We start from the raw sequence: 15,803 nt of genomic DNA, 5'->3' as shown, positions 1-15,803 counted from the left end.
TCAAACAGAGTTGACAGGAGGGCCACCAAAGGGCCAGTTCCTCCCCCGCCAGCATATGCTTGTTCTCGCTTCCTGCTCGCAGCTCCCTCGTCTCCCATCCCTCCACCTTCCCTTCCTGGGCCGGAGTCACAGTGCTGCCTCATCCCATTACCCCCTGAGTCACCCCCATGCTCAGGCCTTTCCTGACACCTGCTGAGCCCGGCCAAGCCAGAGACTCCCACCTCCCACCACCTCCACATGCTCTGACAACTGATTGTGTACGCTGATTGCCGAACAGCATATTTCACTGGTCCCTTTTTTGGTCATGCTGCAGTATGTTCACATTTTCCCTCGCACTCTCTCTCTCTCTGTTTCTTGAGGCCGCTGGCACCAGCACGAGTGTGGAATGTGTTGTGCCGGAGGTTTGTGTAGTCGTGGTCTGTTATTTGTGTGAGCAAGGTGATGTTTCTCCCAACAAGCACACTAGAGGAAATGGAAAGGCAAGATGTTTTTGATCATATGCTCTCAAAGGAAATCTTTGAATCCGGGAGCTCTCTCTCTCTCTCTCTCTCTCTCTCTCTCTCACTTTCTCTTCTAGGATTTTTTTCTTTTCTTTTTTGTATCTCACGTCAGAATTCATCATCACTGAGAGGAAGTGGTTAAATAGCTTCCATAAATAGCACTGATCAACATAAGTGGCTTGAAATCTCTTGAGAGTTTTGACAACATGGCCTCCTCCTTCTTTTTTTTTTTTTTTTTTAATCAAACTTCAATCATTCTCCAGTTCATCCTCCCCGGTCCGACTCAAACCTGCAGGAACACTCCCAGAGGTTTTCTAGGATGTAATCGGAGAGCTCCTTCCAGTGACATGAACCAAATCATACCAACAATGTGTCAAGGCTAAATTAGATGCTATATTTTCTCATTTACTCCTCTTATATAATATTCACAATGGAGGAAGGCTGATTATTACGATACGGGATATTATTCCTCTACAGCCTTTGAGATAGCGTTGGTAATGTTTACACAATGAGGTAGATTACAGAGTTTGAATGTAGATGACTAAAAGCAGAAGGGTTTTGAATGATCATTTTATTTCTCAGTGAGCTCCGTAGGCTGTTTTAATGATATTCTGAAAGTGCAGCCTCTTTATGATAATAACGCAAGCTGTAATCTGAGCAGGAACGCAGTCTGGAGGAGGACCTCATACGTTTTTTTTGTAATACCCTGTTGAAGCCAATTATGTAATAACAGCCGATAACGTAATAACAGCCGATAACGTAATAAATTAGCTCTTTTTTAAATGTAATAGGCCAATAATGTAATAACTGGCCAAAAACGTAATAAAAGTCCTGAAACGATAACGTTATAACTTTTGGCCAATAACGTAATAATTTATTACGTTATTGGCTGCTTATTACGTTATTGGCCTGATAAAAGAAAAAAACTTTGCAAATGTAATAACTGAGCCAATAAAGTAATATGTCATTTGATATAAATATTTAATTGAACTTATAATTGGATAGAACTGTGAAAATAAATACTCAGTCTCTTCTGCAGTCTGTACCTCCAACACTTATGTTTATAAACACAGACAATTTATATATTGCATGTAGACCTTTAATATGAAAACTATGCCTCTTTGAGGATGACATACAGTATTCTCAAATGAAATGACCACACATGTTGGCCAAGAAAAAAATTAAGCTTTATTAAACAATTAAACTTTGTAACAATTGGAAAGAATCAGGAAAGAATTAAGGATATCCTGTCCTCTCCTTAAGTAACTGGAATGTCGAAATCTGCTGGTTTCAGTTTTTAACCTCTTTCAAGACCCTGAACTGTAAATTTAAATTAAAACATATAGCATGGGTTTCAAAATAACTTTGTACAATTGTCACTTTTTTAAAGAACTAAACATTCATCATAAAAAAACAATAACATTTAAATTATTTGCTTACCTGAAAAAACAAAAAAAAAAAAAAAACAAAGAAAAAACACCAACTAAAAAAAGTCAGTTCTTCTTCCAGTAGATGTCCTTAATTTTGTACTGGCCAAAGGCCACATGACTTAACACAATCCAGGCTTTCATCCATCTACTGTCCTTGCTAAACAGCTCTTTAAGACGTGTGCTGATACCACTGCCACGTCCAGCAGCCTTGTAGAGTTTCATAACGCTTATTGAACAGTTGTTATTCTTCTCAAGTTCCAAATTCTCAGCAAGCCTCTCTCTGATGTGAATATGAGGGTGAAATGGTGCAGCAAGGTTGCAGAACAAGACTGAGACACGATTGAATGTTCCTAACATGGACATGTCTTGATTGAGAGAACAGGCAATGATCATTGACAGGACTTCTGTGGGTAGATATGGAGGTTCATTGACTGACATGGTGAGGGATGCTGGCAACGTGTTGGTCGTTGATTGAACTTCAACATCAAACATAGGGACAGGTTCATTGTCAGAGATACATGTAGGGCAGGGTTCAGTGTCAGACAGTGGACCATCTTCAACATCAGACACAGGGCCGGGTTCAGTGTCAGACAGTGGACCATCTTCAACATCAGACACAGGGCCGGGTTCAGTGTTAGACAGTGGGCCATCTTCAACATCAGACACAGGGCCGGGTTCAGTGTTAGACAGTGGGCCATCCTCAACATCAGACACAGGGCCGGATTCAATGTTCAATTCAATGTTAGACACTCGATTCATCTCAGCCTCCTGAATGGCCTGAATATAAGGAAATATTGGTCCCTCTAAACTAACATAATGTTCCCCATGTCCTTCAGCAAAATGGCCAAGAACCAAGACAGGCAAGCTTTCACAAAAACAACCAGTTGGTGAGATAACAGAGGCTGCCTCTGAACCAAGGGTTGAGAGAATAAGAAACTGAACATTGAATATCTGTGATGCTCTTTGAACAGTGAGGTGGTCACCATATGTGCCACCTAGTGCCATCCTCTGTAAGTAATCTGCCCATGTCCCCTCGACATACTCTGAGAGGGGTGTCCCATCGATTCCATAAGGATGAAGTGTTAAATCTGTCACAATATCTTTGCGCAATAGTGATGCTGAGCGGAAAATTCCAATAGTGCTCAATTGGTCACATCATTGCCACCTAGTGGTCAATTATGGGAAATCAAAAATCCTTAAGAGTGAAATTTGTTTTACTGTCTTCAAGAGTGAAATTTGTTTTACTGTCTTCAAGAGTGAGTTACATCTCATATTTCATATCTTGCCCATTGTCTATGTTTGCAAACAAGCGCAAGTGACATATTTTTATCACAGATATATATTATTACTTTATTGGCTCAGTTATTACATTTGCAAAGTTTTTTTCTTTTAACAGGCCAATAACGTAATGAGCAGCCAATAACGTAATAAATTATTACGTTATTGGCCAAAAGTTATTACGTTATCGTTTCAGGACTTTTATTACGTTATTGGCCAGTTATTACATTATTGGCCTATTACATTTCAAAAAGGGCAAATTTATTACGTTATCGGCTGTTATTACGTTATCGGCTGTTATTACATTATTGGCTTCAACATACCCCACAGATATTAAATCCAAACAGGAGATAAGCCGCGTCAGTGAAAGTTAAACAAACTATAAAGAGACACGTTTTGTTATCTTGATGTAATTTCTTAAGGTTATCATCTGCGCCCACCCATACGTCAGCAGCTCCACTTAATTTTGGCTCCGAAATCGCATCTGTCTGTGTCAGCGGTATAAGTGACTTAGATAAACTTGAAATGATAGCTTTTGAATCTAGCGTGATAAGGAAAGGTAAATTGCTGATAGTTCCGCACCTGTTGTGTCGCCTGGGTCTCATACCTCTCACCACCAAAGATGTATTTCAGTTTTGAATGTAAATAATAAAAGTCATCATGCAAGTCACCCCAGCTCGGGTAGAAAGTAAATTGGCAGTCATCAGGAAAGTTGAAGCTCTGGCGTCAAGTCGGAACAAAAAAACCCCAAAAAGAATAACACAGTTTGTTGACCTGGACTGCTTTGCATTTTTCACTTTATCCTGTACGTGGTCAAATTTTAATAAGCTCCAGCGTCTAACCATTAGAGGAGCCATGTAAATAATTCAAGGTCAGAGCATAGCAATCAGCAAGTTTTTTTCGTTTCCCCTGCTAATGCCAGTATAGTAAAATAGTGGTGATTGAAAGGAAAGTGTGAGCGAATGTAAATCTGTTTAACAAGATGCTCGTGTTTATCATGGAGCTTTGGTCCGACAAACTTAAGCATAATAGATGAATTAAACAGGAGACAGCAGAGACAGATTGAAAGGGGATGGAAGGAGAGATGCCGTGTGAGGTGGAGGTGTGAAGTCCCACTCAGGCTGTAATGAGAATGTGGCTCTGCGCCACAGGATCTGCCAGTAATTGGTTTAATGAATGCATTCTGTTGCTTCTGATTTAACACGTGCCCTGTGTACACTCCTCGTGGAGCCACACGGGTTACTTTTGTTTCCTCCTGCAGTCTCGCTAACTTCCTTCTTGTCACACGGTGCGGTGATCTGTCCTCTGCGTCGGCTCTGTCCTGCACTCACTACTGTGAAGGTCATGCTGATTGTCCTATAGAGAAGAAGGAGGAAATTAAGTACAGATTGTTTCTATTGGCCTTTTCCTGCTGATGGACTTATTGACTGATCCGTGTGTGTGTGTGTCTGTGTGTGCTCACTCACTTTCCAGATTGGCCTGTGGCACTCTGAAGATGGACTGTCCATGGAGAAAAAGCTTCCATCAATCAATGTGACAGACACACTGTTCAACACTACTCTTACCATCACAACAATATTGGTAAGTACTGTATACACACACGCACACACACACACACACACACTGATATTCCATGTATTTTTATTAGCTCAACTCGAAGCTGATCTACAAATGTCTGGGACTCTCCAGTTGACAGACAATCACCATATCAAAACCACATTTTGTGTTTTAGGATCCAAACTCGGTTCCCTTGGGATCAGAGGAACCGATGCTGTGCTATTGTTTTGCCCTGAGTACTTTAGTCGAAGCTACATCACAGCGTATCAGCGGGGCGCTAACAATTTACCACATCAGCCGTCCTCAGTCTCTGTTGTAAATATAGATCCTAGAGTGCTATTTCCAATTCTCTCTGTTACATAAGGGAGGCAGTTTTTAAGCTTTTTCTTTAATCATCTGTCATGTTTAATGATCCCTAATCAACAGTTATAAAACAAAATGCCCGCTTTCTGCAATGAAGGCCATATTTTTGCTGCACGACCGGAGTACATTTAGTATCTTGATCATTACCAAATTTAAATGAAAATAAATGATTTAAGTGACACAAAATAAAGAACGCCATTTCCGCTCAAAAATTGCTGTTTTCACTCTGGCTGTCATTATCTAACAAATGTCAGAACTTATTTCGAATTACTAATCATAAAAATTCAGCTGAGCCTAATACATATATTAGTATTATGAAAAGTCATATAGGGATTAAGTGCGCTTGAAGTGAAGTAGTTTGTATTGACGCGTCTCAGGAAAGCAGGAATGACTGAAATGAGAGAGAGAATAACAAGAATAGTTTGTGGTCTTTACTTGAGGATAGATAGATAGATAGATAGATAGATAGATAGATAGATAGATAGAGAGATACTTTATTTCCATTTGGTAAAAGTATTAAACACATGCCTCTAGTGATGAAGCTGGTCCTGCAGAGAACATGTGGGGCATGACTGAAGAGTATAATAATGAGACGGAGATTAAATACACTAGCAGCAGGAAAGAAGAACTTGCAGTAAAGCTCCTTCACACAACACGGGCGAAGCAGTCGACTGCTAAATACTGTTATAGTGCCATAGAGGGGGTGGGACTGGTTCTCCATCAGGGATGACAGATTTGCTTCCATCCTCCGATCACCCACCACCTCCACATGCTCAAGAGGGGCAGCCCAGAACAGAGCCAGCCTTCTTCACCAGTCTGTTCAGTCTCTTCTTGTCTGCTGCTGAGATGCTGCCACTCCAGCAGACCACTCCATAGTAGATGGCTGATGCCACCACAGTCATAGAAGGGCGTCAGCAGTGCTCCCTCCACTGAGAACGACCTAAGTGTTCTTAGTCTGCTCTGGCCTTTCTTATTGATGTTCACCAGTGTGTGTGGTATGTGCTTGTGCCACCACCAGCTCCTTGGTCTTACCCACATTCAGCCGGAGGCAGTTTTCCTGGCACCAGACTACAAAGTCCTCTGTATTCTCCATCCTCTCCATCCTGGATCACTGCAGAGTCATCTGAGAATTTTTGCACATGACAGCTGGTTGAAAGGTGTCTGAAGTCTGCAGTGTACAGGGAGAAAAGAAAGGTAGCCAGGACAGTTCCCTGAGGGGCTCTTGTGCTGCAGATGACCACATCTGATAGACAGTCCAGTGTCCTCACATACTGTGGCCTGTTGGTCAAGTAGTCCAGTATCCAGGATGTGAGGTGGTGGTCCACTCTTGTGTGTCCCTCAGTATGACAGACTGGATGGTTGCTATCTGTGTGCCTAGGTGTCACCTGCCCCCCTCAACTCCACTCACACTCCTCCTCTTTACCCGTCTTTTTTGACTAGCCGAAATTTAAGAGGGGGTCAGACAGAGCCAAGATGGCACCAGTCAGTTCCACCCACTTCAAAACTGCTCTTCAGAAATCCTGTGAGTGACGTCACAGAGGGTTTGACCATCTCTATGTGCAGTATAGGTTGTAATGGTGAATACTTTCAGGCAGTTTGTCTTTTCAAGAATTCATTGTTTTTTACTTCACATGAAAGAAGATGGGAGTAGTCGTGTAAAGAGAAGCAAGGAGCCATGTCAGGCAGATCTTTGCCTGGAGGACAGTGCATCAGATGCTGTTCAACAGTCTGACAGCACTTTGTTTAAAGCACGATGACACCCATAACCTGCATATAGATATCTGAGCTCCTGGTAATTATGTATGAGCATCTCAGCATGGTTAGTGGTGACTCATTGGTTGCAGTAGACAATGCTGCAATGCAGGATCCATGGTGAATTTAAATTTGCAAATTTGCTTGCAATAGGTATTTAACCCAGCTGGCATGCTCTCACATCTCCAGCAGGTTTATAAGGAACTGTGCCATTTATGTCAAAAGCAGAACCACTGGGCCATGACACATTTATCTAACTGGACAGAAATCCAGCCACTAAAACACAGATGTGCTACGTTAATATATTCTAGATCAAATTCTCAACAGTGATGAATTACCCATCAATTATTACCTTCCTCCTTTAATTACCGGAGCAGATGTTTTAGGATTTTCCAAACCTTTTGAGAACAGTGCATTAGATAAACATCACATTTTCCATTCTACAGTAGCTTTGATGCGTTGATGCACTTCTGTAGAACATCAGAAGTGGACGAAGCTGCTCAGATTTCCAAACCTGTCACTCGCCCAGCTCCTCTTCCTCTCTGAATTGTCAGATGATAAGGCACAAAATAGCTTGTAAGCAGAGGCAATTGGCCCAATGTGTTATTCTGAATGGCTGGCTTATCTGCTGCAAGCCACGGGAAGGAGGGAAGAACATATTGCCATATTTCGCCACTGAGCCTCTCACTGGTCTCATTGAGACTGATTGGGGCTCAGATGGAACGGTTCATTTCACACAGGAATAGAAGGGTGCGGAGGGAGGATGAAGACGTGTGTGTGTGTATGTGTGTGTGTGTGTACAAATGAGACAATGTTTTCACAACAAAAAGAGGGTGTGAAAGAAAGAATTGGCCGTGCACAGAGCTTTGATTTCACTTTGGATATATAGAGTCTCCGGACCAAACTTCGGAAGCCACCAAGGAGCAATTTTCAGTGCCTATCACAGCTCATTCATCATGGTGTGATTGCCGTGTCGCTGTTATCTTGCTTGTGGGCGGCAGACGAGCCGCAGCTGAAGAGATTCCACGAGAATTCCTTACCTGTGGGCTCGGGAGAAAGCAAACACTTACTGTATTTATGAATGCTTTCTTTGTGTGCACTTTTGACACGTCCACCCGGCCTTTACAGGGCAGTTTCATTACGCCAACACGTGGCCATCACCTTCCCGCTTCAATTTCACAAACAGCTCCGGGAAAGAAAGAAAGAAGAGAAAACAGGCAGAGAATTGATTATCACTTTACTGCAGGGCCACAAGCCATGTGTTTGTAATCATTGATTGAGTTTGTTGCAGCCACTGTTTAGATCTTTGTGAAAATGTCTTTACAGCCTCGGCGGCAACATTGATATAATAAGAAAAGTCCATTCTTTGCTTCCTTGAGATAAAACTCTCATGGCTGTCCTAAAATACAGACTCTTGTCAATCAGTGAAAAACAGTAATCAATCAGGGGTCAAACATCAGCGTAGCTTGGCTTTGTCTTTGCACCGTCAGACACCCTCATAAGTTACTTGCCAAAGGAATCGCACACCTTGAATCTTCTTTTGATTTATTCCTCATGCCTCGTCCTGGTCATGTGTGTCTTCTCCTGCAAAGGCTGAACACCATCGACCGCCACCACATGCCCTAAAATTACACATCCCTCATCAGCACATACAGCACTGAGGTGCAGAGGTCACAGCAAGACGGTTTTGGGTTTACACTTTCTCCCCGTGTCTGTGTGTGTTGTCTCCAGCTTGATCCCACAGTCCAAAGACATGCTTGTTAGGTTAATTGTTGATTCTAAATTGCCCGCAGGCGTGCATGTGGTTGTTTGTCTTTTTGTGCTAGCCCTGTGATAGACTGACGACCCGTGCAGGGTGCAGCACCCACCTCGAGCGGATAAGCAGTGAGATAATCAATGAACATCCCGCATCCATACATATATGCATATAGACACAGTTTGCACATAGAAGCCTTGCTTTTATGCAAACACACACACACACACACACACACACACACACACACACACACACACACGGCTCAAGTCATGCAGGTGAACAGTTCTGAAATCAGCATTTGAAAAATGGCTTTTATTTTTCATGCAGCTGCAACAGCACAGAGGGCAGATACCATCACCAATACAATACATTACACTCACCAAGTCCACAAAGACTAACGCTAGGACACGATTTTTCTTTTTCACCGGCTTTATTTAATACACATCGGTACATGCTGCTTGCAAATCCTTTAATAGCCTTGGGTGTTAATATATCATTCATTTAATTAGTCTAAATACTACTCATGCACAGCTCTCACAAGATTCAGGACTAAATGTTACCCCTCTTTTCAAATCAAATTCATCTCAACCCTGTTTTTTAATGATAATGCCTGAAACCTACCCCCTGTTAGAGCCATTTGCTGCCTCTTTCAACTACACCACCCCCCGGCCATTCTGTCAGTTTTCCTTCAGACTACCCTTGTGTCACTGAGTGCTTTCAAATCCACTCACATAAGCATTGGTAAGAAATCAACAGTGCACATAGTGCCGGCTGATAAAAGCAGACACAGAGGCAGCTTTTCTGGCACACGGGCTCAGAGGCACCGAGGCATGTGCACATGAATTTGCACACACTGACACAAGATCTGTCCCCGTTTTTTTTTTTTTTCAAAGTGTGTACTTGTTAGCTCTCTCTTTTCAACTCATTTGTATATTCTGTTTTTAGCGTGGGGCGCCGAGCAGTTTGTCAAAATAGCTTTATTAAAAATTTACACGACCTGGCCCTTTTTCTAATGACCCGGTATTTTTACAAATTGTGTCGGAGCATCTGTGGCTCCTCTCCAAAGCCCTGTGAGAGAATTATATTTCGCCTGCCAGTCTGCTGTGCTCTGGAGAACAAGTTTCTAAGGATAAGAAGGCTTGAGGAACGCAACGAGGGCTGTGTGAAGACATTTTGAACCCCCCGAGGTATTAAGAGGGGAAACTCCATTGCGGTGTGCGAGGCTGAAAGTGAACAACCCCCACCATTGTACCTGGCACTGTGTCTGTGTGTGCTTCCTCGTGCATATGCAAACGTGCGCTTCTTCCACCAAAGTTATCAGTCCGCCACCAGACTCCTCATGGCCTGGGAATAAGAGGCTGCTTTGAAAGTCTGCATTTCTTTATAGCTTCAAACTCATAGCTTTATTGCTGTTTTGCTGTGGTGTGCAGAGGAAGGAAGACAGAATTTCCTTGTGATTTTGCCTTCGTGGAAGACAGCACCCTCCCAGCCCTGTATAGACGTTTCAGACCCTTATACAGTTATTTTTATATGATTTTGTTCTCGACTTGAAAACGACTTCTGGCAGCAGTGGATCTTTCAGTTTCTGTCAGTGTTTTAGTGGAAGTTTTTTAGTATCAACTTTTAAAAGCAGACGTGTTTCGATTTCTGCAGCCCAGCACACACATCTGGTTAGGGACGTTTTTATAGAACAGCTGAAGCTCAGAGAAAGAGAGGCAAAATGAAACTACAAAAAAAAAAATGACATTGTAGCTTGATAACGCTCAGACAGCACCTGTGTTATTGATGTGTGGTTTTTACTGGTGTGATGGATGTTTCCACATCTGATTTTATTAGTTTGTACTTAACCAGGACGACGCAAACGGGAGGAGAGATACAAAGGCAATATTTTCTAACCTTACTCAAGGAGATTGAGCTTCATAATGACAGAGGCCATATAAATACAGAATGATTTACCATTGCACATAAATTGACAAGTTTTCTTTAAGAGAGTAGAACATACTATCATCCTTGCATGTCACTGGTGCTCTGCTTTTTAAAGATCCTCCTTCCAGCTTCCAGACGAGTCGACTCTTGAAAAGCTTCAGCAGTTTATTTTGTGGCTCGTGTACGCTGAAACACGAGCATGCATAGATGTTACGTTAAGCCAGTGACCTGACATGTTTGACATTTTTAAAGGCACCAGCGAATAAAGAGATTTACTTTTATCGAGTGGGGCGCACAGACAGCAGCTAAAAGCTCGACTGAATCTGTGCCCAGATACATTTTGTTTTCCCTTCTTCGTTTTAAAGCACAAACTGATAAAAACCGATTGTTTCATTGCCAATATCACGTATAAAACCCAAACCGAAAATGCTTTAGTCCATCTTAAAGTAGTTTTCCACCAACTGGTCAGTGACTATCAATCCCAAGTGTAGTATTTCCTACTGAAGACAAGTGTAATAAGTCTGTCCTGTAAAAGAACACAAGAGAAACACAAACCACAATATATTGCGAGTATATTTGCAGGAGCAAAACATATTTTAACCATCTAAAACATAACCCATCTAAAGAAATCAATACTGATTTAATCCTGCGCTATATGTAGAGTATTATCTCTGTTAAATCACTGTTTTTAAAGCCAAGGACAAAGTAATAATTTCACAGAAGACGGGAGTTGTCTGTTTATAGCTGTGTGACTTTGGTGCTTTAGCATCTTTTCAGATCCAAACTATAACACACCAAGGTCGCACATTGAAGACGGCAATAAAAAGTTTCCAGTTGCTCGTGATGTTTATTTGTAGGTGGGACATCTTTTAAGTGGTTATAATGCGTTTTGCTGCCGACCTCGTCTGCATTAGCTCATACCTTGGCTTCTGTGATGGTATTCTTGTCGGCTTTTCCAAACATGCCACCATCTGTACACTGACTATGGCACCTCATGCGACCTCACTTCAAAGAAAACTATCCTCGTGACCAAGTCAATACGTTTGGTACTTTTTAATGAGGTCATGTTTACCATGTTCACGAGAGGTGTCCACAGTCCACAGTTGCATGTTACCCGCTCATTAGCTGCCTTCTTGGCATTGACTACCAGCGGTGTTCTCATGAAAAAGGGCAGATCCACGTCGTGTCTGTGGCTTCGCATGATGCAACCACAAGCTCACTGGTTCCATTTGAAGCATTAAACTCAAACTATGGTCTCCTCCCTAACCCTACCACGTTGGTTTGGAGCTTAATTCTAGCCAAACTTTAATCCTAGCAGTACAAGACCATCATTTTAAAAACTGCAGATTTCTCCAGTCGATTTTAGTGTCATATCATAAAAGTGAATTGTACAGCTGTTGTTCAGTAAAGTTATGTTAAGTTTTCGCTACAGACTGTACTTGTTAGTAGTATTAAGTTACTTTTTTAAATGATTTATTCTCTGTGGGATTTGTTCACAATAAGAAAAATACAGAATATCACCAAATTTATCCTTTAACTTGCAGCCGTCTTGCTTGGTAACATAGTCTTTTCCAACATGTTTGTCTCTCTTTGTCGTGCACTTTAGATTGTCAGCACTGGCAGCATGTCTAGATAACCGAACACGTGCTGTCGCATCTGAGTGATGCAGACGGAGAGAGTTGATCAGCAGTCGTATTATTCTTATTGTTATTGCAGCAGTACAGGAGGGTGTAGGTTCTACTGTCCAGTGATGCAGCGAGGAAGAGGCAACGCTGTTCACTCCTCGGTTTCAAAGAGACACCCCCCTCTCCCACTTCCTTACAGGTGGAACTACACTGTTGCTATAACAACAACAGCAGACAGTAACAGTTGTGCCACCTGAAGTTCGCAAATGTCCCCAATTTCAGTGTATTTATTTATTTTTTTGTGAGTTTCTCTGGGATCTATCAGTAGTCAAACAGCTACCACACAAAGAATTTCCAGCTGCAGCGATGACAAAACAATTTCATTTCTGTTCCAGCCCTCAGAATACAGCACCACATCATTACTGCTTATGCTTTATCCTCCTGAAGGCTGTCACAGTCGGCTTTGAAAGGCTCACACACTTGGCTCTGCGGCGAACTACACACACCCTCTGTAGGCGTTTATGCTAGCACATGTAGTCTGCAATGTCTTCAACAAGCTTAAACATTAGTGGGCAAGTACATATTTTACCCAGATATGTTTTGATAAAAAAAATAAAAAATACTGAATACAATGTCTACCCTCATCAATCCAGAAAGAACTGTGTTTTAGTGTCAACCTGAGAAAATCTCTCAGACATTTCAGTCATTGTTATCTAATGCCAAGTAACTAAGTTTATCTGAATCCACGAGCTGGGTGCACGGATAGTGCTACAGCAGTGCACATAACGCTGTCTTTTTCTGTGATTTAGTGGAGCCTGAGCGGACCAGTTTGACAGTTGCATTATTTGAAAAATAGCACAATAAGGTTGGCCCCAGAATACATCACTGCGACGCTCTTTAAATCTCCCCACAACATCAACTACACGACAAAACAAGACATAAATAAACAGACAGCCGAACACAGAGTTGGTTCTCTAAAAGACAGGTTGTAAATAGGTGTGTATGTGTGTGCTTTTGTTTCTTATCCACTTTTTGCTGGATACAGCAGATTAGCACGCACCTGTCATGCTCCTGATTTTAGTGCCTGGCTCTGTTTCAGATCCACAAATTTCACTTTTCATCAGAGGCAGTAAACCTGCTGGAAACTGTGACCTCCGAAGGACATATGGGATTCTTCCGCCATCCTTTCTCACAGTAAATCCTTAGTTAGCTTCTGTAAAGCAATCACATTAAACATTAAAGGGGCACTCCAGTGATGTAGTGAAGCACTTATATAAACTTTAAAGAATTAGTGAAATTGAGGCAAGAGACACAGAAGACATGTTAAATTTTCCCAGAAGATGTGATGCAGTGAAAACTCAAGCAGCAGTCAACATAGAAGTGCCAACAAACTGCAGTTCCTTGAATGACCACTTGAGGCTGGCTCCAAAAGTGAGTCAATATCCGAAGACCTCCATGTTAAAATGTCCAACTTTACAGCAGAAATAAACTTGTTTACACTCCGGTAATAAAATATGAATGAATGACAACTGTACCCTGGGGGAATTTTTATTAAACTTATCCTTTTAAATTATATCAAGGCTTAAACTTGTGCATAATTAAGAGCAGGGCTGCTTTGAGTTACAGGTTGTTAGTCGTCTGCTGAGGCGTCTTATTTCTGCACAAGCTCCACCTCTTTGCCTATTTTTGAATTAGCCTCAAGTTAAGTGAAGTCAAGATGGTGACGGCCGGAGTCAGAACTTCAAAACTGAAGCCTATGGGCGACGTCAGGGGGGCTTCTTCTATCGTCACATACATTTACCGGCTTTTCACCTCATTTTGCAAGAACATTTGTCCTTCCCAATCTAGCCAGTCTCAATTGTTATTAGTCCTCCTCCAATATGGCTTTTAAAACATGCATAAAACACATTTAAAAGGAATATACAGTGTACAGCCTATTTAGACGGTGTGACATTGAAGTTTAAAGGGCTGATAGCTGCTCTGCTAGTTATATTAATGGCTATAATAATGGTCTAATGGTCTTGTTAGTGAAGAGGCCATCTGGTCTTTGTAATACTGAAATTCAAAAATGGACGTTGAGGGTCAGGTGCTCCCACGATGGCAACATCCAGTGTCACCCTCACTGAAACCTCTCTTTATGAATCCTTTGTGTCACGTCACACCTCACAGGCTTCATCCATTTTTCTATACAGTTAGTGTGCAAACCATGTGTGTTTTTCAGGAGAACCCGTACGTGATGCTGCGGCCGAACCACCAGGAGTTTGAGGGGAATGACCGCTACGAAGGCTTCTGTGTGGACATGCTGAAGGAGCTGGCAGATATTCTCAAGTTTAAGTATCGCATCCGGCTGGTGGGGGACGGACTGTACGGCGTTCCTGGAGCCAATGGAACGTGGACCGGCATGGTCGGAGAGCTCATCTCAAGAGTATGTAACAAACATACAATCATAAGTGATCATATTTGTTGTATCATATGTGCGAGAACATGCACACCAGCATAATCCTTCCCAGAGACACAATCATGCGACTTTCATGTGGCTCAGAGCTTGCAGGTTTCCTTCATGTCATACATTATTTTTTTCATTTAGCAGTTGACCTTTTCAGTTGAAGCATTGTATTATTCAAAACAGTCACAGCTTGTTGGGGGCTTGTTTCCTGTCAGGTCCTTTCCTAAAGCCATCTGAACCGACCTTAACAGACTTTCTTCCTGAATCAGTCCGTGTTGTTGCTTTTAAACCTCAGAGTGAAGTCTTACATTCTTCCGGCTATGCTGTATGTGGCTGTTAACAGGCAGATAAGGTTATATAAGGGAGCTGAGGGGATAAGAGCCGGAGGAAAAGAAGTGGAACAGGCTTAGACAGTGAGGAGGAAGACTGGGGTGAGGAGGAGGATGGGGGAATGAAGTAGAGAAGGACTGAGCTGATTGAAGAGGTGATCTGTCTTAATTCTGTGGGCTAATGGAGGGCAAAGCCATTAAGTATGTAAAGCAAGAAGTGTCTGCTCCTGTTATTGTCACAGCCCGCCACCCTCTTCGCCCCCGTAAGTTGCTTCTGGAAGACTGACCTTCAGGAGGGCCATAAAGTCAACATGTGTCTCTGACAAGAGCCGTGGAGTGGTACGATGGGGGCAGACAAAAAGTCGAGACTTGCTTAAAAGGGATTTGTCATTGGACGGGGAACGTCTGGAGGGATGCTGCACAGTGGACAGAGAGGCTTGAGCTTGTTTGGTTAAAGGCTTACAAAGGGATGGCAAAGATTGTGACAGAAAACAAAGGAACTGCCATTTTTTAAGGATAAATTGAAAGGATATGAGATGTGCATTTGGTTGCAGCAAAGGAGGGCAGCCCAAGGATATTCTGGACAACAGATACCTGAATCCCTGCCAGTACCACTCAGACTGAACAACATTTCTCTGTGTGATGGTGATTAGCTTGACGGGTGTCAGACCGCCTTAGCTAACAAAGAGCCGGGCCAGGAAGAATCCAGACCAAAGTACGGTTTGTTCTGGTTCCTTAATCCACGCTGCTGCATATGGAGAACAAAGTCATACAGCTTCTCCAAAGACTAAACTCTTGAAGTCAAACGCTACATCATAGAGGGTAATGTTTAATTCATCTT

General features: G+C 42.3%; 1 protein-coding gene across 1 annotated transcript in view; it reads left to right on the top strand.

Moving 5' to 3' along the window:
• Window positions 1-15,803, top strand: part of grik4 (glutamate receptor, ionotropic, kainate 4) — a 225,320-nt gene that overhangs the window by 191,848 nt on the left and 17,669 nt on the right. The window contains exons 11-12 of the mRNA XM_084558293.1: window positions 4,682-4,789; window positions 14,409-14,612. Of these exons, the coding sequence (XP_084414419.1) occupies window positions 4,682-4,789; window positions 14,409-14,612 (312 nt within the window). The remainder of the gene's footprint in view (window positions 1-4,681; window positions 4,790-14,408; window positions 14,613-15,803) is intronic.

The sequence above is a fragment of the Chelon labrosus genome (assembly GCF_963514085.1).
Source record: "Chelon labrosus genome assembly, chromosome: 13".
In the NCBI taxonomy this organism is placed as follows: Eukaryota; Metazoa; Chordata; class Actinopteri; order Mugiliformes; family Mugilidae; genus Chelon; species Chelon labrosus.
This window is presented reverse-complemented; position numbering and strand designations above follow the sequence as displayed.